The sequence below is a fragment of the Drosophila yakuba genome, chromosome 2L (genome assembly GCF_016746365.2).
Source record: "Drosophila yakuba strain Tai18E2 chromosome 2L, Prin_Dyak_Tai18E2_2.1, whole genome shotgun sequence".
Taxonomy (NCBI): Eukaryota; Metazoa; Arthropoda; class Insecta; order Diptera; family Drosophilidae; genus Drosophila; species Drosophila yakuba.
The window spans coordinates 13036977-13058530 of NC_052527.2; the positions used below are offsets into that span (position 1 = coordinate 13036977).

The 21554-nt window shown below is 38.3% G+C and overlaps 7 protein-coding genes and 1 long non-coding RNA gene across 11 annotated transcripts; 4 read left to right on the forward strand and 4 right to left on the reverse strand.

Annotated features, from left to right (window-relative positions):
- Positions 1 to 57: 57 nt before the first annotated feature.
- On the reverse strand, positions 58 to 4376 carry LOC6527984 (G-protein coupled receptor Mth2). 3 transcript variants are annotated; one of them, XM_039371423.1, is made up of 7 exons: positions 4258 to 4376; positions 1924 to 2096; positions 1581 to 1841; positions 1197 to 1275; positions 952 to 1130; positions 495 to 881; positions 58 to 421 (listed from the first exon to the last, which is right to left on the reverse strand). In XM_039371423.1, exons 3-7 carry the CDS (start codon positions 1774 to 1776, stop codon positions 258 to 260), a joined length of 1005 nt encoding a protein of 334 aa, XP_039227357.1. In that variant the 5' UTR covers positions 1777 to 1841; positions 1924 to 2096; positions 4258 to 4376; the 3' UTR covers positions 58 to 257. The 3 variants fall into 3 exon arrangements, with proteins under 3 accessions (XP_039227357.1, XP_002089051.2, XP_015054498.1); XM_002089015.3 differs by lacking the exon at positions 4258 to 4376 and adding an exon at positions 2466 to 3633 and having other exon boundaries at positions 1581 to 1836; XM_015199012.2 differs by lacking the exons at positions 58 to 421; positions 495 to 881; positions 952 to 1130; positions 1197 to 1275; positions 4258 to 4376 and adding an exon at positions 2466 to 3908 and having other exon boundaries at positions 1650 to 1841.
- Positions 3684 to 4699, forward strand: LOC26535572. The gene is made up of 3 exons (XR_005560358.1): positions 3684 to 3763; positions 3835 to 3918; positions 4504 to 4699. It is a non-coding gene; the product is annotated as an uncharacterized LOC26535572 (long non-coding RNA).
- A 266-nt stretch (positions 4700 to 4965) lies between these two features.
- On the forward strand, positions 4966 to 7682 carry LOC6527985 (ATP-dependent RNA helicase me31b). The gene is made up of 5 exons (XM_002089016.4): positions 4966 to 5175; positions 6051 to 6150; positions 6235 to 6613; positions 6684 to 7331; positions 7400 to 7682. Exons 1-5 carry the CDS (start codon positions 5126 to 5128, stop codon positions 7600 to 7602), a joined length of 1380 nt encoding a protein of 459 aa, XP_002089052.1. The 5' UTR covers positions 4966 to 5125; the 3' UTR covers positions 7603 to 7682.
- Positions 7683 to 7956: 274 nt separating this feature from the next.
- Positions 7957 to 12400, reverse strand: LOC6527986 (insulin receptor substrate 1). 2 transcript variants are annotated; one of them, XM_015199008.2, is made up of 9 exons: positions 12243 to 12400; positions 11032 to 11416; positions 10792 to 10972; positions 10605 to 10736; positions 10290 to 10483; positions 9981 to 10233; positions 9839 to 9924; positions 9606 to 9774; positions 7957 to 9549 (listed from the first exon to the last, which is right to left on the reverse strand). In XM_015199008.2, the coding sequence occupies exons 2-9, from the start codon at positions 11396 to 11398 to the stop codon at positions 8082 to 8084; spliced, it is 2850 nt and encodes a 949-aa protein (XP_015054494.1). In that variant the 5' UTR covers positions 11399 to 11416; positions 12243 to 12400; the 3' UTR covers positions 7957 to 8081. The 2 variants fall into 2 exon arrangements, with proteins under 2 accessions (XP_015054494.1, XP_002089053.2); XM_002089017.3 differs by lacking the exon at positions 12243 to 12400 and adding an exon at positions 11494 to 11886.
- Positions 12401 to 12845: 445 nt separating this feature from the next.
- Positions 12846 to 15921, reverse strand: LOC6527987 (stress-activated protein kinase JNK). The gene is made up of 7 exons (XM_002089018.4): positions 15716 to 15921; positions 14538 to 14702; positions 14137 to 14266; positions 13880 to 14077; positions 13557 to 13821; positions 13212 to 13495; positions 12846 to 13135 (listed from the first exon to the last, which is right to left on the reverse strand). Exons 2-7 carry the CDS (start codon positions 14651 to 14653, stop codon positions 13010 to 13012), a joined length of 1119 nt encoding a protein of 372 aa, XP_002089054.1. The 5' UTR covers positions 14654 to 14702; positions 15716 to 15921; the 3' UTR covers positions 12846 to 13009.
- A 183-nt stretch (positions 15922 to 16104) lies between these two features.
- LOC6527988 (phospholipid phosphatase 6) lies at positions 16105 to 17024 on the forward strand. The gene is made up of 2 exons (XM_002089019.3): positions 16105 to 16260; positions 16330 to 17024. Exons 1-2 carry the CDS (start codon positions 16252 to 16254, stop codon positions 16933 to 16935), a joined length of 615 nt encoding a protein of 204 aa, XP_002089055.1. The 5' UTR covers positions 16105 to 16251; the 3' UTR covers positions 16936 to 17024.
- A 253-nt stretch (positions 17025 to 17277) lies between these two features.
- Positions 17278 to 20110, forward strand: LOC6527989 (tyrosine-protein kinase transmembrane receptor Ror). The gene is made up of 8 exons (XM_002089020.3): positions 17278 to 17495; positions 17708 to 17860; positions 17916 to 18506; positions 18571 to 18787; positions 18839 to 19043; positions 19101 to 19548; positions 19621 to 19753; positions 19810 to 20110. The coding sequence occupies exons 1-8, from the start codon at positions 17398 to 17400 to the stop codon at positions 20020 to 20022; spliced, it is 2058 nt and encodes a 685-aa protein (XP_002089056.1). The 5' UTR covers positions 17278 to 17397; the 3' UTR covers positions 20023 to 20110.
- Positions 20111 to 20149: 39 nt separating this feature from the next.
- On the reverse strand, positions 20150 to 21298 carry LOC6527990 (FUN14 domain-containing protein 2). The gene is made up of 3 exons (XM_002089021.3): positions 21130 to 21298; positions 20492 to 20684; positions 20150 to 20432 (listed from the first exon to the last, which is right to left on the reverse strand). The coding sequence occupies exons 1-3, from the start codon at positions 21222 to 21224 to the stop codon at positions 20250 to 20252; spliced, it is 471 nt and encodes a 156-aa protein (XP_002089057.1). The 5' UTR covers positions 21225 to 21298; the 3' UTR covers positions 20150 to 20249.
- Between the last annotated feature and the right edge of the window lie 256 nt (positions 21299 to 21554).

Here is a 21554-nt window from a genome sequence, read left to right on the forward strand (position 1 = left end):
AACTTGGTGTAATTGGTTGAATATAGTTAAGTAGTTTAACTATTTAAACAAGAGTTATAGGATTAAGTCATGTATTCGGCATTTTTTTATTAATTAAATTCATTTACGCACGAGTATAAAAACAATGCAAATGACCTATTAAATAAATATTCCAGTACACAGCTAAATTATACACATATTATTTACGATTAAACTGAGGGACTAGTTTCATAAGGCTCTACAAATTATAAATAGTTAATAATAAGTTTTTTAACCATCTAAAGCATTACTTCGTTCTCTGGTTTCGTCGACGGTTGGCGGCTAAGCTCACAGCTGCCTGGAGAAGATCGAAGCGTGGTCATCGCTGTGCTAGTTGGAGCATACGATTTGGTCAAGCCAGCGCGGGTTCTAGTGGATGCAGTGCTCGGGCTCGATTGCAGGCCTATAATTGAAATGAACACATTACTTATTTAAATTAATTTAAGTAAGATGTAGATAAGAACTAAGAAACTTACCGAACTTAATCATAATTTCGTTATAAATTCTGCGCTTAAAAACAAATATAATGAAGACAAAGATACCAAGTAACACATTGAACGAATCGCTGATGGTCCAGAAGAAAGTTTTCTTGTGATCGTAAAACAAAATGCTCACTATTTCCAGCAGCCATGTGATGCCCATCACAAAACACAATTTTGTGTTCATAACAAATCTGGTCTTGTCCTGAAAAAATCGCCTTTTCAGCACTGGCTTATCGCTGTTTAAGCTCTGCATCTTGTATATTTCATTTTTCACTTTGTTGCAATACTTCATCGTAAGCACAAATAGAACCAAATTTATAATAAATAGTATGCCAACAGGTCCCGAAAAGAACAACAAGCTAGCTGATCCAAAAGAATCATCTGAAATGAATACAAAAATAAAGAAAGCCTTTAATAGGTTTATCCTTTTCTGGGTAGCATTATAACTTACATGTAAACCAGCAACGACCGTGTCCAAAGTTTGGCCGAACCACATCCGGTAAAATGTCAGATTTCGTAAAAGCTATAGTTATACCAGTTAGCAATGTTGGCAGTCCCCAGCCATAACACGAATACCAAATAAACTGCCTTCTAAGGTCGCTCTTTTCGCAGCTCTTAATCTTCGTTGATCTGCAAATAGAATAAGGACACATTTTTGTTACGTTTTTGAAACTTTTGAAAGGCATTTATACTTACCCAAACGTTTTCCATATGTCAAAGGAAGTGATGTTCATCCAAGAAAATGCAGCCATTAAACAGAAGTACACGAAAAAACCTTCAAGAGATTGGAGAAAGAAATATATTATAAATGATAGTTACTATATAATGAAAAAGCTATTGCACTGATAACTGTTAAATAAAAGTGTTTAACAACTATTTTATTAGTTTAAGTTCTAGAAACCGAATTGCTCAAGAGAAAGAGACAGAATACCTCTATACAATTAAGGAGTTCACGAGTATAAATATATGGGTAATAATAAAAGCGAGTGCAATCGATTATCCGCTTTTATGGGATAATAACTTTTAGTCTGCTGTCCCAGCAGGATTAGCAACTAATTACTTAATGGTTGAAGTACACACCAGAAAGAAAACAGATGTCGTCATTTGAAGTGGGTCGCAATTGGCCCAGCGCGATTCCAAGATATGCCGCAAACAAGCTGCTAACGAGGCAAATGAGGATTTTCCCGGGAAGGTTTCGCAATTTGGCAATTGAGATGTAGACAATCAGAGTGAGGGCATAGAAGCAGCAGGATATGAGAAGTCCAATCGGATACATCTTAAAGCGAATCCTGTCCCCAGTTACCACCTTATTATCAAAGCACAGAAATGTATAAAGCTGCTCTGAAAGAAACGAAGGCAAATAATTAGGGTTATAAAACACAATACATTACACCTATTTTGATTTAAATAGGAAGGAGTTTACCTTTTGATTGGGCCTGACCCTTTCCAAGCAGTATTGAGTATTTGTATACGTTTTGAAAGTGTTATGAATAATAAGTGAGCCATTGGACGGATTGATCGTGTGCGAATCATCTGGAAAATTATCAGGATCCAAGCGAAACTTTGGACACTGCAAGCCGTGAACAATTCCGAAATCTGAAAAGTATTGAACATACATTTTGAAATCTGACCTATGTCAATAAAAAGCAAATGTGTCGTGCATAGGTTGATTAGCCAGATAAGAAAGTTTGACAAAAATAATTCTAATGACAAAGCTAACGAAAAATGTCAACACTAATGAATGACGTAGATAATAACTTTGATAAAAACATTTGCTAGGCACTTGAAATCAATTGTTTATACCCTTAACAAATGGAAAACATCAAAATCTATTGCTTCCATTTCTTATTAATATTTTTGATAATTAAGTTTACGACTTTAATGGGCGATTACTGCGTTCAATTGGCGCTCATTTCCTGCTAAAAAAAACCAATAAAAACGCCTATAAAAGTGCTGACGACATACCTGTGGGCTTTGAGAAGTTAGCGTTGATATTCAGGTTCTGAAAACCCTCAAACTTCAAATCGCTGCCATCGTTTTTGCAATAGGTACTGAAATTTCCTTTGGCATACATTTCACCTTCGGCACAACAACGTCGAATACAGGGTATCTTTTGGCATATTTTCGTTTCCTGACAAGCACGCACCAGGTATTTCTGTTCCGGAACTCTTCGCCTGTCCAAATCCGCATCATCGAAGTCATAAATAGCTTCGATGCAAAATTTGGAGCTCGGCAAACTTTGGGAGCCATCTCTCCAAATCAGGGAATTATTATGGAATTGCACTTTTCCGGAGGACACCGTGTACTCCACCAGTGCTTTGTTGTCGGAACAGTTTAGGGTGTTATCAAAAAATATAATTGGACTGCTGATGATGGAGGCATAAACAAATAAATCGCTTTCGCCCGGTTTGCATGTATTATTTTCGGAAACGTAAATAAATCCCTGTGGGCAGCACTTGTTTACAAATCCAACACTTTGAGACGGCACATTCTTTTCAAATTCACAAGATAAAACGATGAGACTTCTGTTTAATAGCCCGATGCACGAGTTATTTCGCAAATTCAACGTGCCTTCACCTAAATCACTTATACTCAGGCTGGTGAAGTTCTGGCACCTTGATAGTGAGGGGAATTGGTGGCCTGAGTCATTGGTAGCTTTTTCTAATCCAAGGCCTTTTGGGTCTATCAATTGGCCTATCACTTGGCTTAGATTCGGAAATTCACTGAGGTTGCTGTCGGCGGAAGCACACTGGAATATTTCCGCATTGTCCGAGGTGCGGTATTTGAATAGTAACGAATTCGCGGCGCAACACAACTGAACGGCGAACACTTTTGAAATGCCACTTAAAATCAGGCACACTAAACTTAGTCCGATGATCATTGTTTACGCCTTGGCTTTTATTCTCAATGACCAATTTGCAAGCTTGTGTAATGTTTGTATCTTTTCTTAGAACGGACTTTTCATATCTTATCATTGAGGAATTGTTATCGGACCAAATACACTTCGAACCGCATGCAGTTGCCGGATTTAACGAACTGAACTGAACTGAAGTCTTCGCGATTCCTTCGCGAGCAAATGCGAATGTTTATGGGTAAACATTTGGCCTACACACAGACGGACACAAGTCGACGTATATAGGGAATACATTTATGGATTCGTAAGCTTATACAAATAAGTTATGCCCCATGGAGTGCTTAACACTTAGCATGCTGGGTGCTCACGGATGGTAACAATACATCCAAATGGTCCCATATTGATTTAGGTACGTTGTTTTTACGCATATCTAGCTACACAATTCAATTGATGACTTTGTACACTAACTTCTAATGGCAGGAGAAATGCGACTGGTCTTGTTGCCACTCGGCAAAGCTCATTAAGACGAAATTGATATGGTAAATGTGTACATAGGTGCGCGAGGTAAGCATTAGCCCGACAAGGATATTTTAATTGTGTAAGTACTCTAAGTAATTAACTAAAAACAGACAAGGACATGCAAGTATCTCTAAGGAATCAGCTAAATACAGTTAGGGATATTTAAGTATATATTTTAACATTAACATAAATACAGAAATTTCTTGCCGATTGTTTTACTCCAGTTTTATCACAAATGCAATTTCTACTTCTGTCTGTTTTTATAGTATAACTCGAAAGTGCAACTTGTTTATATTAATACGTATATACATACATGTATACCGTGATTGTACTAACGGAATAAGTAAAAATAATGCATATATCAATGGACTAAAGAAAGGTTACCAATTTGAAATTCCAATTGTGCTGAGATATAACAACTAAAAGTTTTTTTGTGCTATAGATTTTATTGCATTACAGTTTCTAATGCGTGTTTGAGCAATTAATAATTAATACTTTAAAAATATATCTGAAAACATTGTTAATACAATCAATTAACAACAATGTTAATCAATGACAATGACAATCAATTTAACTTCAAGTCAAATGTTTTACATCATACACGTTCAAATTTCCTATCATTCCTTCTAGAAGAAGATAACAAGATGAGGACAGTTCACACTGGCACACAGCTGCTACAGCTGTCACAGGATAGAGCAAACACTTCTCAGGTACCACTTAAATGTACTTGTAAGTGAGTAGCGTTTTTAGTCTTTTTAGCCGTGTCCGGAGTGTTGTTGCACAAATTAAAATTAATAATCGTTTAGTATGTAAATATACAAATTTATCTATGGCTGTTATAAAGAAGAAAAATTAAAATGCTTTTATTAAAATCTTTTTTGCCTTGATATGAAATTTGTATTGGTTTGTTTTACGCCATATGTGAATTTAAATTATTGCTTATTGACATTTTTTTTCAGAGCCTCTTGCAAAAACTGTTTCATTCCAACGTTCCAAGTCGAGGTAATATAGATTTAATATCTACACCGAGTGAAAATATTTTCCGAGTCATCAGAAATTTGTATTATTGATAGCATGTTGTAAGGCGACTTCACTATTTTGAAGCTAAATGAAATTTTATATTGAAACGCAAAGTTGAATACGTGAGCAGTATATAAAAATCGGTGAATACAGTGACTTCTTTAGTCAGCCGAAAGTAAAGAGAGCGAAATACATTTTTTAAACAAACTAAACTAAATTTTCACTGTGAATAATGATGACTGAAAAGTTAAATTCTGGGCACACTAATTTAACAAGCAAGGGGTTTGTATATTTAATATTTATTTACTTGTTTTCACAAGAGCACCCAAGTTTGGTGTCCCTTACAAACGTAAATATGCATGCACATTCATTTAGCCATATTTATGGTTAGATCCCGAAAACATAAGCAGTTTTGTGCTTCAGAACGTCCATTTTTGCAAATGATTAAACATGTAAAAGCCGTAGATCTGTATATTTGCAGCATCATGTATTAAGGCACAACTAAACCTGCCGGAACATGTTATCTAATGAAAAAGCCAAAACAATGTAATTTCCACATTTATTTCACTTGATTGTACGTATTAGCGGAACATATGTACATATGTATAATAGAGCTATGTACATATGTAGTTGCACATGTGCACTCGTGGATATATTTACCGCTAAAAAATTTGCTAAATATAATTGCACAGCCTTAAATCATTAAAAAAAACAACGCAATATTTATGTGAAACTGCTATTTGGCGATTCTCAACTCTTGAGATCAGAAGAAAACAGGTATTTTTTGCATTTCAGCAGCGTGAACAGTTATTCGTGGGCTGCCATTTTAAAATTTGGAGTAGCGTTTCTTTTTCTCTGCTCCACTAAAGTGCGAAAGAGAAAAGATCTTAAGTTTAGTAGCTTTTATATTGCCCAGTTATTAAACTCGATTATTGTATATTTAAAGCTTTAGGTAAATTTAGTACCGAATTAAAATCAAACTTAATATAAATATTTTAATTAATACATGGCTTAAAAATTAGCTTTACATAAAAAAATTAATTTACAAAATCTTAAAGCGGCTTCTTAAAAACAATTTCTTAAAAAAAACACAAATTTGTTACCAAGTGCCTATATCCGTATATTAATAACCATTTCATTAATTTCTTTACATCCAGGCTTATAAATGATCTTCAAATTGCTGGAAACACAAGTGACGATATGGGCTGGAAATCAAAGCTGAAGCTGCCGCCAAAGGACAACCGATTCAAAACAACTGTGAGTTTGCCGACAAAAAATATATCTAGATTTAAGCAATTTGAGCACAAACGAACAAACAAATAAATGTATCGCTTTTTGCAGGATGTGACCGATACGCGAGGCAATGAATTCGAGGAGTTTTGCCTTAAAAGAGAACTGCTTATGGGTATATTCGAGAAGGGATGGGAGCGCCCTTCGCCAATTCAGGAAGCAGCTATTCCTATAGCTTTAAGTGGAAAAGATGTGCTGGCTCGGGCCAAGAACGGCACAGGCAAGACAGGAGCCTACTGCATCCCAGTTTTAGAACAAATTGATCCAACCAAGGACTACATTCAGGCACTTGTGATGGTCCCCACCCGAGAGTTGGCGCTACAAACCTCACAGATATGTATTGAGCTGGCGAAACATCTTGATATCCGGGTTATGGTCACAACGGGCGGAACCATTCTGAAGGATGACATTCTTCGTATTTATCAAAAAGGTAGGTTCTTATAGTTCAATTACTATATGTCACATTAATTGTAACTTTTTTCATTTCTCTACGCGTGCAGTACAATTAATTATTGCCACTCCCGGACGAATACTAGATCTGATGGACAAGAAAGTTGCCGATATGTCGCATTGCAGGATATTAGTTTTGGATGAGGCCGATAAACTATTGTCGCTTGATTTTCAAGGCATGCTGGATCATGTTATACTTAAGTTACCAAAGGATCCACAGATCTTGCTATTTTCCGCAACATTTCCACTAACAGTCAAGAATTTCATGGAGAAGCATTTACGCGAGCCTTACGAGATCAACCTGATGGAGGAGCTAACATTAAAGGGTGTCACTCAGTACTATGCATTCGTACAAGAGCGCCAGAAAGTACACTGCTTGAACACGCTGTTTTCCAAGCTGCAAATCAATCAGTCTATCATATTCTGCAATTCCACGCAACGTGTCGAGTTATTGGCTAAAAAGATCACAGAGCTTGGATATTGCTGTTACTATATTCACGCAAAGATGGCCCAAGCACACAGAAATCGAGTGTTCCACGATTTCCGCCAAGGACTCTGTCGTAATCTGGTGTGCTCCGACCTGTTCACCCGAGGTATCGACGTGCAGGCCGTGAATGTAGTAATCAATTTCGATTTCCCTCGAATGGCAGAGACATACTTGCATCGAATTGGTCGTTCAGGGCGTTTCGGTCATTTGGGTAAGTTATTTACATTTGTGTTCTCCCTATTTACTAGTCAACTTATCTCGAAATTCTTTCGTTTTAAGGTATTGCTATCAATCTGATAACCTACGAGGATCGGTTTGACCTGCATCGGATTGAAAAAGAACTTGGAACCGAAATAAAGCCTATTCCGAAGGTCATAGACCCCGCCCTTTATGTCGCAAACGTTGGCGCATCCGTTGGAGATACTTGCAACAACAGTGATCTGAATAATTCTGCGAACGAGGAGGGCAACGTTAGCAAATAAAACGGATGCACTGTAACGCTAGGATCTGAAATAGAGTCTAAATCATGGAATCAATAAAAACAGATGAAATATTTCAGAAATCAAAATTGTATTAAATAAATGGAAAGCAATTCAATTTTTAAATGCGCTCTTAAGTTAACTGGCACGACTGGTCTATAAAAAAGCAAGCCTGTTCACTTACGTTTTGTGGGTTTTGGTGCTTAGGAGTATAGAAGTATAGATGCCAAACGAGTACGCTTGGGTCAGTATATACCCAGACTTACATAGATTCAAACCCCATATAGAATAGCCCCGAAGAGTTTACCCTAGTCGCAGAAATGGAATACTAGATTCGTTGAAAAGTGGATAGAGCAATTTATAATTTAAATAAAATTTATTTATTAGCATCCAAAATTGTAAGCTTTGCTTGTCAGAGAATATTTACAATAAATGTACAATATTAAACAAATCATATAGATATAGTCATAATCTTCAAAACTTTACGTATTAAATATGTTTGATGAGGAGGAAGAGGAGTCCGATTGGTCAAAGTCAATTTTCGCATAGGTATTTCCATCCTCCGGGCATGCAGACACGGGCGGAGATTCGCGGGAACCTCTCTTCAGGTATTTAGCTGGGTTTTGGCCGCTGCAATGGGGAAGATCAAGGCTGGCGTAGTGCAGCTCCGGCTGGGATATGCGCGATGAAGACCTTGATGGGAAATTCAAATCTTTTATCTGAAGAATGTTTTGTGGCGTACTTGGATCTGTGCTTCGCGAGTCAGCTGCTTTTGCGTTTATATTGAATTTGGTCACTGAGCTGCTGGCGGTGGCATTATCAGGAATCGTATTAACGCTCTCCGTGAGTCTATGCGATCGCTCCAAGTTATCTTTGTGAATACCCTTTTGGTATAGCTTGGATGAGATGAGTGAGCTGTCGCTTTTAATTTGCAAAATTTTGTAGCCGGCTTCGTTAAATTTTGTGAAGTCATTCGATTTGTCCTTGATTTGAGTGTAATCTTCACTGCTTATCGAATGAACCAATTTCTTTTCCTCATGGCCGCCAATATCCAAATTGTTATTTTCAACAATCTTGTCATCCAAGTTATTTTGTTTGTCGCTTTGCACAGACACTTGCTCACAGTCAATGTTGTTTGTTGAATGCACATCGTGGCTGATATTCTCGACATTTGTTGGTTTTAAGCTAAAGGGTTTTTCATTCAATGGCGAGTTCGACTTTTTCTCCTCGCTTGTTGTCTGTTCTCTCCATTTCTCAGCGGATATATTGTATGTGCTAATTTTGTTTAAGTCGTGCACTGGCGCTGCTGTTGTGAGTGGTGCGGTGTAGTCTGATAGCTTGAGCTTCTCTACTTTAATTGGAAGGCAATTCGAACTGGGAGTGTATGCATTACCGACTGGCTTCATCTCAAGGTATCCATCCTCGGATGTGTTCGCAGTGTTATTTAATTTGGTTCCATTGAAAATGTCTTTCTGACTTGTGGCGTGCAGAGTTAAGCTGGAGCTATCGGTTCTGGGGGTTTTTGGGAACACGTTTTCAATGTATTTCGGAATTTCATTGTTTTTGATGAACTTTTGCTTTTCCAAATTGGATGCTTGTGAAAAATCAATTTCCATTAAGTCACTCATTCGGTCAGAGTTTATCTGATTCTTCAGACTAAGGAGTGGAGCACTTGTAGATTTCTTTTGCCGGTTGCCACTTGTGCCATAGCCGGATCCTTCCTTCGTAATGCTACTCTGACTTCTATTCGCTACGAACTCATGTTTATTATCCTCCACAAGGACCACTCGCTGCAAGTCGCACCGCGGTATCTTCGACTTGGAACCAACCGAGTAGGCTCGCACGCGATTCGGATTCTGACCCGTATCATTCAAATGTCCCAGGCGCTTATTAAACTTTAAATGCTCAACTTTGTTTCCTATCGAATAGGCACGAATGGGACGTACGCATCTATAACAATATGTGATAACATTACTTTGCACGGATACAGCGAAACAAGTACTTACTGGTTATCAGAGTCCAGATCATAATCCTTAGCAAGTTTTTCCGATGCGTGCTCCGGAAAGTCAAAATGCAGAGATGCATCTTCCAATCTCTGCATGTCAATCTTCTCTTTTTCATGAATAGCATCGGTAGGATTAATTGGAGTCATCGGTATGTAGTTTTCGTCACTTTCTGCGGTTAAACAAAAGCAATTGATGAAATGCAATTCATGTACAAAAATTCTTATATGCATTACCATTTGGTTCGGTGACTTTGCTAAATTCCGCACTGGCAAAGTCATCAATGTTCTCCTCAGGAATAGCAGTCTCCGACGTCCGCGTGCTAGAAAATAAAATGATTATAAGTGAGTGTTAATTAACTATTTTGCAGTAACCCACTTTAATCTGTAGTGGCTATAACTTCCGTTGTCGTCGGATTCTTCGACACTAATTGATGACTCTTCAGATTCTGAGCATCTTAATGGCATGGTGAACGTTGGACTATTACTATGCTTGTTGGTTGAGTGCGGACGGTTGCCAGATATAGTGTTGGATCGCAGTCCATGGTTGGAACCAAAGTATGTTTGATTGCTGGACTCGCTTAGGGTTCCATTTCTGGTTGGTAAGCTATCGCATCTCTCTCTTCCAAAACCTGAAACATTTCAATTTGATTTATTCTGCGTTAAAACATTCAAATAAATTATTTACCATAGTTATGGGGCGAACTGCAGCTACGGAATTCGAGAGAGTTTTGACTATTTTGTATAACGTTTACGTTTATCGGCTTCGAAGCCTCGTTTGCAGACGATGATCGCTTTCTCATGGGCTCATGACTCAAGTCAGGTCGGTTCTGATAAACATTTATTAAATTCGTGTTGGACTCTGTTTTAGCTGACATAGCGCTGGAAAAAAACAGAATTATCAAAGTCAAACTTCATATAAATATTTCTTTTTTTAGGGGATCAATAGGTTGAAATACTTTTACATAAGTTTCAATTAAGAACAAATTGTGGAGTAATGTACCTTAGTATAGTGTTGTGCATATTAGTAGCAACAGCTGCGTTATCCGTTTCCATCCACAGATCGCCCGATCCCAAGACACTTTGGCGTCCGAGCTCCACGTAGAAAATACATTGTGGCGATGCATGACCACATCTGTAATGAAGACTTAATTATATTACAATCCCTTCAGTTTAATGCGACAACTAACCGCCTGATCGTGGTCAACAGTATTTCAATGCTGGCAACGCGATCCTCCCCATTGGGAGTCTTCTCCGGTCCTATGCACACGAATGTCAGGGATTTTGAAGTAAGGCAACAGTGGTAGGTTCCGGTGATTCCTACTTTCTCCGAAATACCCTTCTTTTGAATGACAACTTGCCAAACTTGGTCTGTAAAATGAAATAAATTGTTTAGGTCTATGCAGGCTAGCAGTTTTAGTTTGGCATACCATAAGGTGAGTGCGCTGTTCCATTCGAATTGGCTATGTTTCTTTGTAGAACTAGTAGTTTGTCCAGCCATTTGCGTAAATCATTTTCGTTCTCGAGAACGATGCCGAATCCACCGTCTCTGGAGGAGAGCACAATGACAAATCTGTGCTTAGTGTCCAAGCGGCGGTTAATGTTGAAGCAATTCTTCAGATAGATAACCCTTTTTGGCTCGGCTCTTTGCAGGAACTTCTTTTCGCTATCGTAGTATTCCAGACGGGCTGCCGAATGGCTGGTCTCCTCGTACAGCACGAAAAACTTCTTCTTCATGGTCTTCAACTTCTTAAGGTAGCCACTCAGCGCCATGCCGTCATCCGATATTGATGCCATGATGTCCGATCTTAGTTCCTGCAAGGCAACGTGTTCATATTATAGTTTATATTTGACTTCGTCGGCTTTCACTTTCTGGCGTCCTGATGGCATACCATTATTATAAAATATATATGTATTAAAAAACACTTTTCATGCTGGAAACACGAGAATTATGGTTGAGTTTTAGGATTTATGTGTGTTGGATGCATGAGTTTTTCTTTGCAAAGCATAAACAGCACACAATATTTCCCATGGCCGGAACAACAAATCGCTTTTCACAGCGCAAACACGCGAAAAGCATTCGCAATGTCGGGTGGCAAAAATCCTTGCCGTCTGTCAACATCGAACATCGGAAATCGCAATCAAAACACGCAATTACGTCGTTTATGTCAATATGCGAGTGCAGCTTACGCGGCGCGACTCATTCGAATTAGGATGTACAAGCGATGGAATTCGGAATGGGAATTGGAATTGTGAATTCATAATTGGCTCACTGTGGGCTGGCGCTGTAAAGATTGTTTATTTCGTTTTCAAGTTTCTGCGCATTGCATTAAGATAACCGCAGCTAGATGCTCATTTTATTATACATATATATGTACATGCATATGTATGTACGTGCGCGCGTATGTTTGTACATATTTTGTTTTATAGATGAGCATCATAAATATACATATATATATGTACATATATCTGTGGAATTCTAATACATCTTACATACATATGTATCTGCGAGTTATTTTTCCCCGTAGGCATGTATGTACAAACAACGATACATATGGCACACTCTGGTGGTATCATTTACAAACGCACATGGATATGGGAAATAATACCCCAACGACAATGTGGCTGGGTCATATGTTACCTAAGGCGTCTAGCTGCCCGTATACCCGATATGCGCAAATTCAGTGTTTACAAGTTATCCGCGCGGTACATTTAGGATTTGTATTATTATTGTTCACCAACGCAATTCTTTATTATCAAACCCACATTTATTCGCGATGACACTTTGCTGTTATCGTTATCGCAGCATAGGAATAACAGTACGAAGTTGCCATCCCGATCTTTACACCGGTGAGTGTTGCCATCCCGATTTCCACGCCGGCTTATTCGATAATTAGCAAGTTATCGAATGACCGTTTGTCGGTTGTTCGAATTTTGTATAACAGTTTATTATAATTTCAACGTTTTACAACTTTTATTTCAAAAGGGAATTTTATGTTAACGAATTTAGTAATTTTCTTTTTTCATATGTGAAAGATATATATTTCTTAAAAGTAAAAAGTCAAACTTATACCTTACTTATTTAAATGGATCTCTTTTAGTTATAATTAATATATATCCCTATTTAATATACATTAAAATAATACAAATATAAATTAAAGATTCTGAAATCTGGGCAATGAAATGATTTATCTGGTAATATGACGATTGAACTTAAGAAAACGATCTCAAAAACAAGGATGAGTAAGAAATTACAAGTTTTTGCATATTGATTTTATTTTTTAATGGTTACTATATTTTTAAATACAATTTGAATATTTTATTTGTTGTAATAATTTAACAATACACGCCGTATTGTTGTTAAGCTTTAGTTTTTTTGTGACTGACTAAGGAGGAAAAAGTCGTTCTCTACCGCGTTCTATTATTTGTGTTGTGTGCTTCGTAGTCCATGACTTCCTCATAGATTAGCTCCTTCCACTGCTCCACAGTGTGTTCTCTCTCGTCTACACTGTGATCGTATGGCTCCGGAGCGGGCTGAAAGGAATTCATTAAATTAAGGGATTACAAACATCCAATTCGTCGAAACTCAGTTTATGGTTAAGTCACTTACAGCATCCACTTCCTCAGCATCATACCACACATTGATATATTCGTGCTTCAAAGCCTCGTCCACAGATATCCGCTGCTCTGGATCAATGACTAGCATTTTACTAAGAAGATTTCTAGCGTCAGAAGCCTTCCTGCGGCTATTCTGATTATTATCATTGGGAAACAAGCCATCGGGGAAAAGTCTATCAAATGAGTATCCAGTGTATCTAGGACGATTTTCCACATAGTTTCGGACGGTTGGCTGTAACCGCTGCATAAATGAGGGTGATGGTGTACCTAATTGCTCTGAAACAAGATAAACTGACGGTCATAACGAGAATCAAGCCTAACGTAGGCAGTAGCTTACCAATAATTTTATTCCACTGATCTATATGATCCGTTCCAGGAAACAGCACACCGCCCCTAATCATTTCGCCCATGATGCACCCAACGGACCATATGTCCACGTTCTCGGTGTATCCCATGCCCAAAATGACCTCCGGAGCCCTGTAGTATCGGGTGACCACATAGGGAGTCATCATGAAGGTAGTTCCTGCAGTACGTGCCAGACCAAAGTCTAAAATCTTTAGAGTGCAGTCTGCCTTTACAACTATATTGGATGGCTTTAAGTCCTGCAAACAATTGATTGTTTAATTTTCGCGTTCGCTTAATGATATGTGCATACTGTACTCTGTGAATAATTCCTGCTGAGTGTAAATGTTTTATTCCGCACAACATTTGGTAAAGCAAATAAGACATTCTGTCGTGATCCAAGTCCATTTGGATGACCTGGCAGAGATTAGCATCCATCAGCTCCATGACAAGGTAGACATCCTGAAACTCCTCCAAGTTCCTTTGCGGCGTAAAAGCATTAAGTAAGCCAATTATCTATGGATTAAATTCTCTTTTAAATAACAATTTCCAATTATGGGGCCGGGTGTTATTACGTTTTTATGGTTAACAAGCTTCATTAGCTTGAACTCCCTATATGCTCTCTTGGCATGGGTCACATTTTGGAATGGTCGAGATAGTTTCTTAATCGCCACATTCTGCTGGGTGATAGTATCGTAAGCGGCGCTGTAATGCATTTAAAATAAACAATTTAGCAATTTTTTCATATTTGTCTCATCTTATCTAGTCCTATGAATAAACTATAATGGAGCGTTACAGAAGATACTTCGTTTGTTACCTTCCCAATAAAAAAGTATTCTTTTTTAACTCTTGCAATGGAAATATAAGTTAAGATCGTATCCATATAGCTATGCCAAAACAATTTAATGTTTTTGTTTACTTATGGAATATGTAATTATGGTAGTTTATATGTAACAAAATAGCCAGAAGCACTTACCATACTATTCCCTGGGCACCAGATCCTATAGGCCGTAGGTTAATGTACCGACTGTGGATGGTGAAGTTGGTGTCTCCCACCTCGACGGTGTAGTGTTGGTGCTGAGCTGTCGTCATTTTTCACTGTTTTTATTTATTACTAGTTGAGAGCAAGGAGCATATCGGCCTTTGGAAGTGGGTAAATAAGATAAATCAATACGGGCAGAGCACTCGGTTTCAGTAGGATTCTGTTTTATATAAGGAGCACAGACCGCGCCGTCTGAATGGCTCCATTTCAAATGGGTGGAGGCAGTTTTCAGAAAATTTCGTCTGCGACTGGGATTAGGGGGTAGGAAAACATGAACTTAGCTGGCCTTATTTCGGCAGAATGTTATGGCCATTAAGTGGGCCTGTCGTCGCGAGGGGTGAAATTCACTGGATAGTGTGTGGCGACTTTGTTGCCAAACCACGAGCAAAAATATCAAGTTCCTCAAAAAAAAGATACAATTGCATAACGCAGTAACTTATTTGAGCCGACTTCAAATGCCGAACCCCTCTATTGATAAGAATTTAAATGTTTGCCGGACAACACGAATATGGTTGGAAAAACACCGACCGTTTCTTTCTTTAAGCAAAGTGTTTAGCGGCACGCACATCAAATAAAACCGATTTAAAATCGATATGTCGGCTTAAACATAAAAGTACGGAATGTTGGACCACAGCGATGTACATAAGTTCATGTGTATGCATGCCGTTGCCTGTGTAAATATGTACATACACACGATTTGTATACTGGTGAAAACTGTAAACTTCTACTGGTATACATATGTAAGATGTAAGCTACATACAAGCATATGTACATACATTCAAACGAATGTGGGTCGATATTTTTGTAACTTTTCAAACTATCTTTCAGATAGAAGATATTGCTCGTATTCATACATCGAAAATGAGTTCGTTTGCGTTGCAGATAATAAAGCGGTCTTCGCTTCGGGTAGTGTCGATATGTAAACGTTAGACATTTGCGCATACATAGGTACATACACCATGGACAGTTGACATTTTATGTTAAATATCAATAATTTTTTTCATAACCGGCACAACTGTAATTGGTTTCAATCGATTATGGCACGTTTTGCAGGATTGTTTTTGGGGATTCGATATCTGATGTGAATGGAACGTAATAGAATATTTATTTACCATTTAACGCAGAAGTACAGATATTCTTGTGAAAATATAAAATCAATTTTTTTTATTTTATTCTACACACTGGGCATTCAAAGTGGCGAGCATTTTAAACTATGTTAATGTTATTGAAATTTAAGAACCAACTATCTGCGGCACTTTCGCATGAGAATAATTATACATGGATACAATACAATATACGAAAATCTATTGGAATATTCGATCACAACAAAGTTATTTAAATCGGTGTGACCAGACTGCAGTAGGACCAAAACCACAAACGACTAAAGTCAGACACTCGATTTTTAATTACAATCAGGTTCAACTACTGCTTTAATATCTATTAAGAGCTTGTAACCTATAAATATACATATATACCTGCAAATGATTAAGCACAGATACAAAACTAAGTAGGCGCCTTGTTCCATTTCACCGTTTCAACCATTAGTAATTCCATCGCTCGATTTATCGAGTATGCATCGAATGACGAATGAGAAATACTGCCATCACCAGCAATAAATAAAAACAAAAGAGTTGAAATATACAGCGATATGAAGACGGTTGGTTTCTTGGACACTGATGATTCACCTAAGCTGATAAGTGATTATTTTAAAACTTTCTTGTTGCAGTCATCACCAGCACTCAAATACCTCTTGGAGAAGGATGTTCAGGTGTCGAAGCATTTCGTTGTAGCCGTCTCCAACCTGAAATTCTTCAAATCTCTGCGGATTCACAGCAGATTTCTGGAGATATCCTGCGATGGAATTGCCTGGTTCGCCTCTTGGATTGCCTTCATCTGGTTGCTTAGCTCGAAGAGCTTGTATCAAATGCAAGTCAATATGCTCTTCGGCTTGATACTCGATGTGGTTGTCGTGGCTGTGCTGAAGGCGCTCGTTCGTCGAAGAAGACCGGTGGCCAGCAAGGATATGCTGACCATTGGACCCGATAAGTTCAGCTTTCCCTCGGGCCACGCCTCCAGGGCGTTCTTCGTGCTCCTGTTCTTCGCCAAGCTGTACCCGCTCCACATCGTTTTCCTGCTACCGGTCACAGCCTGGGCTGTAAGCGTGGCCATCTCACGGCTCATCCTCCAGCGTCATTATATTTTGGATATATGCGCGGGAGCAGTTATCGGCCTATTGGAGGCATTAGTCATAGGGCTTCTGTGGGTCAGCGAGGAAACTGCGTTTAGCATTGTGGGCTTTGTTACCGAGGAAACTGTCGATAGCATGGAGTAACGCCAAGTTCCGATTGGAAAACGAAAGCAATAGATAATCCCTAGATATTAAAAGATGCTTTAACCAAATACATTGTTAATGCTAAAGTACTTTCGACTAGTTTTTCTCTGTAAAAATGTTACTTCATATGGTACTAAAGTCTAAAGTCATCGTACCATCCTCTTTAAACAAAATTAAACAAATTTTTTTAAATCTAGTACTTAACCGCATTTTAATGTTTGGATTATTATTTATAAAAAATTATATTTTAAATTCTTTGTTTTGAATCTTAGCACTCCTAAATATATCGATTCATCGATAAGGAGTCAACAACCCCAACGACTTTGTCGGGGGATGAAATGTTGTATGCCATATAAAGTTTTCGCGAAAGGATAAATACAAAAATATTTTCGGATTCGTTGGCATGTCGATTGGATTATTAAAAAAACAAAAGACTTCATATTGTTAATTAGATTAAGCAATATGAACCAATATTCTTCATTTATCGTGTGCTTTTCGCTTCTACTTCTATTTACAAAAAAGGATGTGGGGAGCCATAATGTGGACTCCGGAATATATGGGTAGGTATTTCCACCCACCAGCGAAAGTTTCAACAATAAAAAAAGGAACATTATACAATTGTATGAACTATTCAAATCAGGAGCCTTAAATGTTTTTTCATTTCAAAATGTCCAATCCTTTTGTATAACCGAGTACAAAAATCTTTAGACGCCCTTCGATTTTTAAAAGTAAATTCTAAATGTTAAAATTCATTGTAATATTTGCCGTCTAGTTTCCAGCAATCCTCAGGTATCTGTCACATCTACAATGGCACTATCTGTCGGGATGTCTTGAGCAATGCCCATGTCTTCGTATCCCCCAATCTCACCATGCACGACTTGGAGGAGCGTTTGAAGGCAGCATATGGGGTGATTAGGGAGTCCAAGTGAGTATAATAGTAATTCAACATTTCGTAGCTTATTCTAAGTGCATATTTTCAGGGATATGAATGCGAATTGCCGAATGTACGCTTTGCCCAGCTTATGTTTCAGTTCAATGCCAATTTGCAGGACTCCAGAGCGCACGAACTTATTGTACTTCGCCAATGTGGCCACGAACGCAAAGCAGCTGAAGAACGTCACTATTCGCCGGAAGAGAACCAAGTCGAAGGACATTAAGAACATAAGCATTTTCAAAAAGAAATCCACCATCTATGAAGATGTGTTCAGCACAGATATATCGAGTAAATACCCACCAACCAGGGAGTCTGAGAACCTAAAACGCATTTGCCGCGAGGAGTGCGAACTGCTGGAGAACGAGCTGTGCCAGAAGGAGTATGCCATCGCCAAACGGCATCCCGTCATCGGGATGGTGGGAGTGGAGGATTGCCAGAAGCTGCCACAGCACAAGGACTGCCTGTCCTTGGGCATCACCATCGAGGTGGATAAGACGGAGAACTGTTACTGGGAGGACGGGTCGACCTACAGAGGAGTAGCGAATGTCTCCGCATCCGGAAAGCCATGTCTACGATGGTCTTGGCTGATGAAGGAAATCTCTGATTTTCCTGAACTTATCGGTCAGAACTACTGCAGGTGATTATTTTGTAATGTACTCAAATTGAAGTCAAAATAATTAATCATTTTTAAACCTTTTTAGAAATCCTGGAAGCGTTGAAAATAGCCCTTGGTGTTTCGTGGACTCTTCGCGTGAACGCATAATCGAACTTTGTGATATTCCAAAATGCGCGGATAAAATATGGATTGCCATTGTTGGAACGACTGCAGCCATCATTTTAATATTTATAATTATATTTGCGATTATACTTTTCAAAAGAAGAACAATCATGCACTATGGAATGAGGAATATTCATAATGTGAGTGCATATAACAAAGTGTACAACAAACTATTACTATTATTCTCTCAGATCAACACACCCAGCGCCGATAAAAACATATACGGAAACTCGCAGATTAATAATGCTCAAGATGCTGGCAGAGGAAACTTGGGAAATCTAACCGATCACATTGCCCTAAACTCCAAGCTCATCGAGAGGAATACTCTACTGCGGATAAATCACTTTACTCTGCAAGATGTCGAGTTTTTGGAGGAGCTGGGGGAAGGAGCATTTGGTTAGTAATTTTGATATAATTCGGGGATATGAAATTCTTAATATGCAATCATTATAGGAAAAGTATACAAGGGGCAGCTCTTGCAGCCCAACAAAAGCACCATAACAGTTGCCATTAAGGCGTTGAAGGAAAACGCCTCAGTAAAAACGCAGCAGGACTTTAAACGCGAAATCGAACTAATCTCAGATCTGAAGCATCAGAATATTGTGTGCATATTGGGTGTGGTGCTGAACAAAGAGCCCTACTGCATGCTGTTCGAGTACATGGCCAACGGCGACTTGCACGAATTCCTGATCTCAAACTCACCCACCGAAGGCAAGTCCCTATCACAGCTGGAATTCCTGCAAATAGCTCTCCAAATCAGCGAGGGAATGCAGTATCTGTCAGCCCATCATTACGTTCATCGCGACTTGGCAGCCCGCAACTGTCTGGTTAACGAGGGTTTGGTTGTGAAAATATCCGATTTTGGACTATCCAGAGACATTTACAGCTCAGATTATTATCGGTAAGACTTTGGACATATCAAGCTTGTAGTTACAAAGAGCAACAATAAGTTTGTGATGGATTATCATTGCAGGGTTCAGTCAAAGTCGCTTTTGCCTGTAAGGTGGATGCCCTCGGAATCGATATTGTACGGAAAGTTTACAACAGAGAGCGATGTTTGGTCCTTTGGTGTCGTTCTTTGGGAAATATACAGCTATGGAATGCAGGCAAGTACCACAAACTTGATATAAACTCGCAATATCTAACTTTATGTTCCCATTAGCCATACTACGGTTTTAGCAATCAGGAAGTAATTAATCTCATCCGTTCACGGCAACTGCTCTCCGCTCCGGAAAACTGTCCCACTGCTGTCTACTCGCTTATGATCGAGTGTTGGCATGAGCAGTCAGTAAAACGTCCAACATTTACAGATATCTCGAACCGTCTCAAAACTTGGCACGAGGGCCACTTTAAGGCCAGTAATCCAGAAATGTAAACATAAGATTTTACACATATGTATTTTCAACGAATGGACTGTAAAATAAGTAGTTTTAAGAATTTAATAAAACGAAATATATCAAAAACCCGTAGAGTGTTGGGATGTTTAGGAAGAACCAAATTGATTTTCGTTTATATTACCTTTTTTTATAACTTTATTAAGTGAGATTTGTTCGTAATAACCATATGGTATTTAAATGTTTTTGTGCCAATCAGACAATATTATTATCCAGTAGCAATGCCCAGGGCAACGCCACCGAAAAATGATGCCAAAAATATGTGGAGATCGTTGACTTTTGGACCCTCCTCATCGCCAATCAGTTTTGTGTACCATTTCGCCACTTTCTTGCTGTTTCGGGTTAAAAGGCTTTCCGCCCTGTCTAATTGATTGTCGACATACCTTTCGGTCTGCAAGTAAAGGTCAGCATAAATATAAAGTAAATCTAAATGTGATGTCTCAATTTCACCTTATCCTTCCAATTTTTTTCACGACCTAGGGAAGCTTCCACTTTATCGGCAAGCTTATCCACGCTCTTATCCAACTTAGTCCAATTTATTTTGATAAGTCCTTCTTGGTGGGCGATTTCAAGCAAGATTATGCTGCCACCAACGGCGAAGGCAGCAAATTTGCCTATCTTCATTGTCGTATATCCTGTGACCCTGCAAAATGGTTATATTTTTAGGCATAGGAATAAAATTACCCAACTGCTATGGATTTATCGAAGTCTGCATTTTATCATTTGGTGCATAGAATATACAACTTCCATGCCGAAATGTCTAGCTTATCTATTGTACATTATATATGCTTTATCTGAATAATAACTCATTTCCCTGGGTTATTGAGTTCATTCCTTTTTATGGAGGTCCTTTACACACATATGTATTCCTCAAACAAAAACAATCATTCATACATACGTATATATACGTACATTTTAGCAATACATGTAGCTGCTAAGCATTCTGTTTTATATTTTGAGACAAATCTCTACTGCCTTGATCTACTATTTATTAAGTGAAGAATGCAAACAATTAATTAACTTCAAATAGCAGGAATTCGGCTTTGCTAAAATTTAACTTGATGCGCCACAATGATATAACCACATACCATCCCGATGAGACACCAATAAGCATCTGCGAATATGCGGAACGCTGGCCAATATCGCTAAAAACTTTCTTTAAAAGTTCCGAATAATTAGTCATTTTTAAAATTAGATGTCGACGTTAAGATGCGAAATTCTGACGGCCTAGTTTACGTCAATTTAACACAATACTATATATCTGTCAATATAGCGTCAATTTGGGCACTTCTTTTGGGGTGTGTTTATTGGAATGCGGAAACGGAACAACATATGTTCTAGGAATTACAGGATAAATAGCAAAATATTTGGAAACAATTAGCGTAAAAACCAAAATCAAGTTTTTAAATTTTAGTAGCATGTGTTAATATTCCAATTAGGAGCGAAAGTTTAAACAATTTCAATCATTTCTTCAGCTCAGAGTGACCGTTTTTTTCTCAGATGATTTCTGGAT

Bases quoted from the DNA above. Each gene is read 5' to 3' on its own strand.
- LOC6527989 (XM_002089020.3), top strand. From the start codon at position 17,398: ATGAACCAATATTCTTCATTTATCGTGTGCTTTTCGCTTCTACTTCTA. The intron at 17,496-17,707 runs GTAGGTATTTCC...TTTGCCGTCTAG, and splicing joins GTGGACTCCGGAATATATGG to TTTCCAGCAATCCTCAGGTA. The intron at 19,044-19,100 runs GTTAGTAATTTT...CAATCATTATAG, and splicing joins GCTGGGGGAAGGAGCATTTG to GAAAAGTATACAAGGGGCAG.
- LOC6527984 (XM_002089015.3), bottom strand. From the start codon at position 3,381: ATGATCATCGGACTAAGTTTAGTGTGCCTGATTTTAAGTGGCATTTCA. The intron at 2,097-2,465 runs GTATGTCGTCAG...AATACTTTTCAG, and splicing joins TAACTTCTCAAAGCCCACAG to ATTTCGGAATTGTTCACGGC. The intron at 1,837-1,923 runs GTAAACTCCTTC...CTTTCAGAGCAG, and splicing joins GGGTCAGGCCCAATCAAAAG to CTTTATACATTTCTGTGCTT.
- LOC6527987 (XM_002089018.4), bottom strand. From the start codon at position 14,653: ATGACGACAGCTCAGCACCAACACTACACCGTCGAGGTGGGAGACACC. The intron at 14,267-14,537 runs GTAAGTGCTTCT...AATGCATTACAG, and splicing joins GGTGCCCAGGGAATAGTATG to CGCCGCTTACGATACTATCA. The intron at 13,136-13,211 runs GTAAGTGACTTA...AATTCCTTTCAG, and splicing joins ATGCTGAGGAAGTGGATGCT to CCCGCTCCGGAGCCATACGA.
- LOC6527985 (XM_002089016.4), top strand. From the start codon at position 5,126: ATGATGACTGAAAAGTTAAATTCTGGGCACACTAATTTAACAAGCAAG. The intron at 6,614-6,683 runs GTAGGTTCTTAT...CTACGCGTGCAG, and splicing joins TCTTCGTATTTATCAAAAAG to TACAATTAATTATTGCCACT. The intron at 7,332-7,399 runs GTAAGTTATTTA...TTTCGTTTTAAG, and splicing joins AGGGCGTTTCGGTCATTTGG to GTATTGCTATCAATCTGATA.
- LOC6527986 (XM_002089017.3), bottom strand. The intron at 10,484-10,604 runs GTACATTACTCC...GTTTTTTTCCAG, and splicing joins ATGCACAACACTATACTAAG to CGCTATGTCAGCTAAAACAG. The intron at 9,775-9,838 runs GTAATGCATATA...GTTTAACCGCAG, and splicing joins CAAAGTCACCGAACCAAATG to AAAGTGACGAAAACTACATA.
- LOC6527990 (XM_002089021.3), bottom strand. From the start codon at position 21,224: ATGACTAATTATTCGGAACTTTTAAAGAAAGTTTTTAGCGATATTGGC. The intron at 20,685-21,129 runs GTATGTGGTTAT...ACCATTTTGCAG, and splicing joins ATTGGTGTCTCATCGGGATG to GGTCACAGGATATACGACAA. The intron at 20,433-20,491 runs GTGAAATTGAGA...CTTTACTTGCAG, and splicing joins AAAAAAATTGGAAGGATAAG to ACCGAAAGGTATGTCGACAA.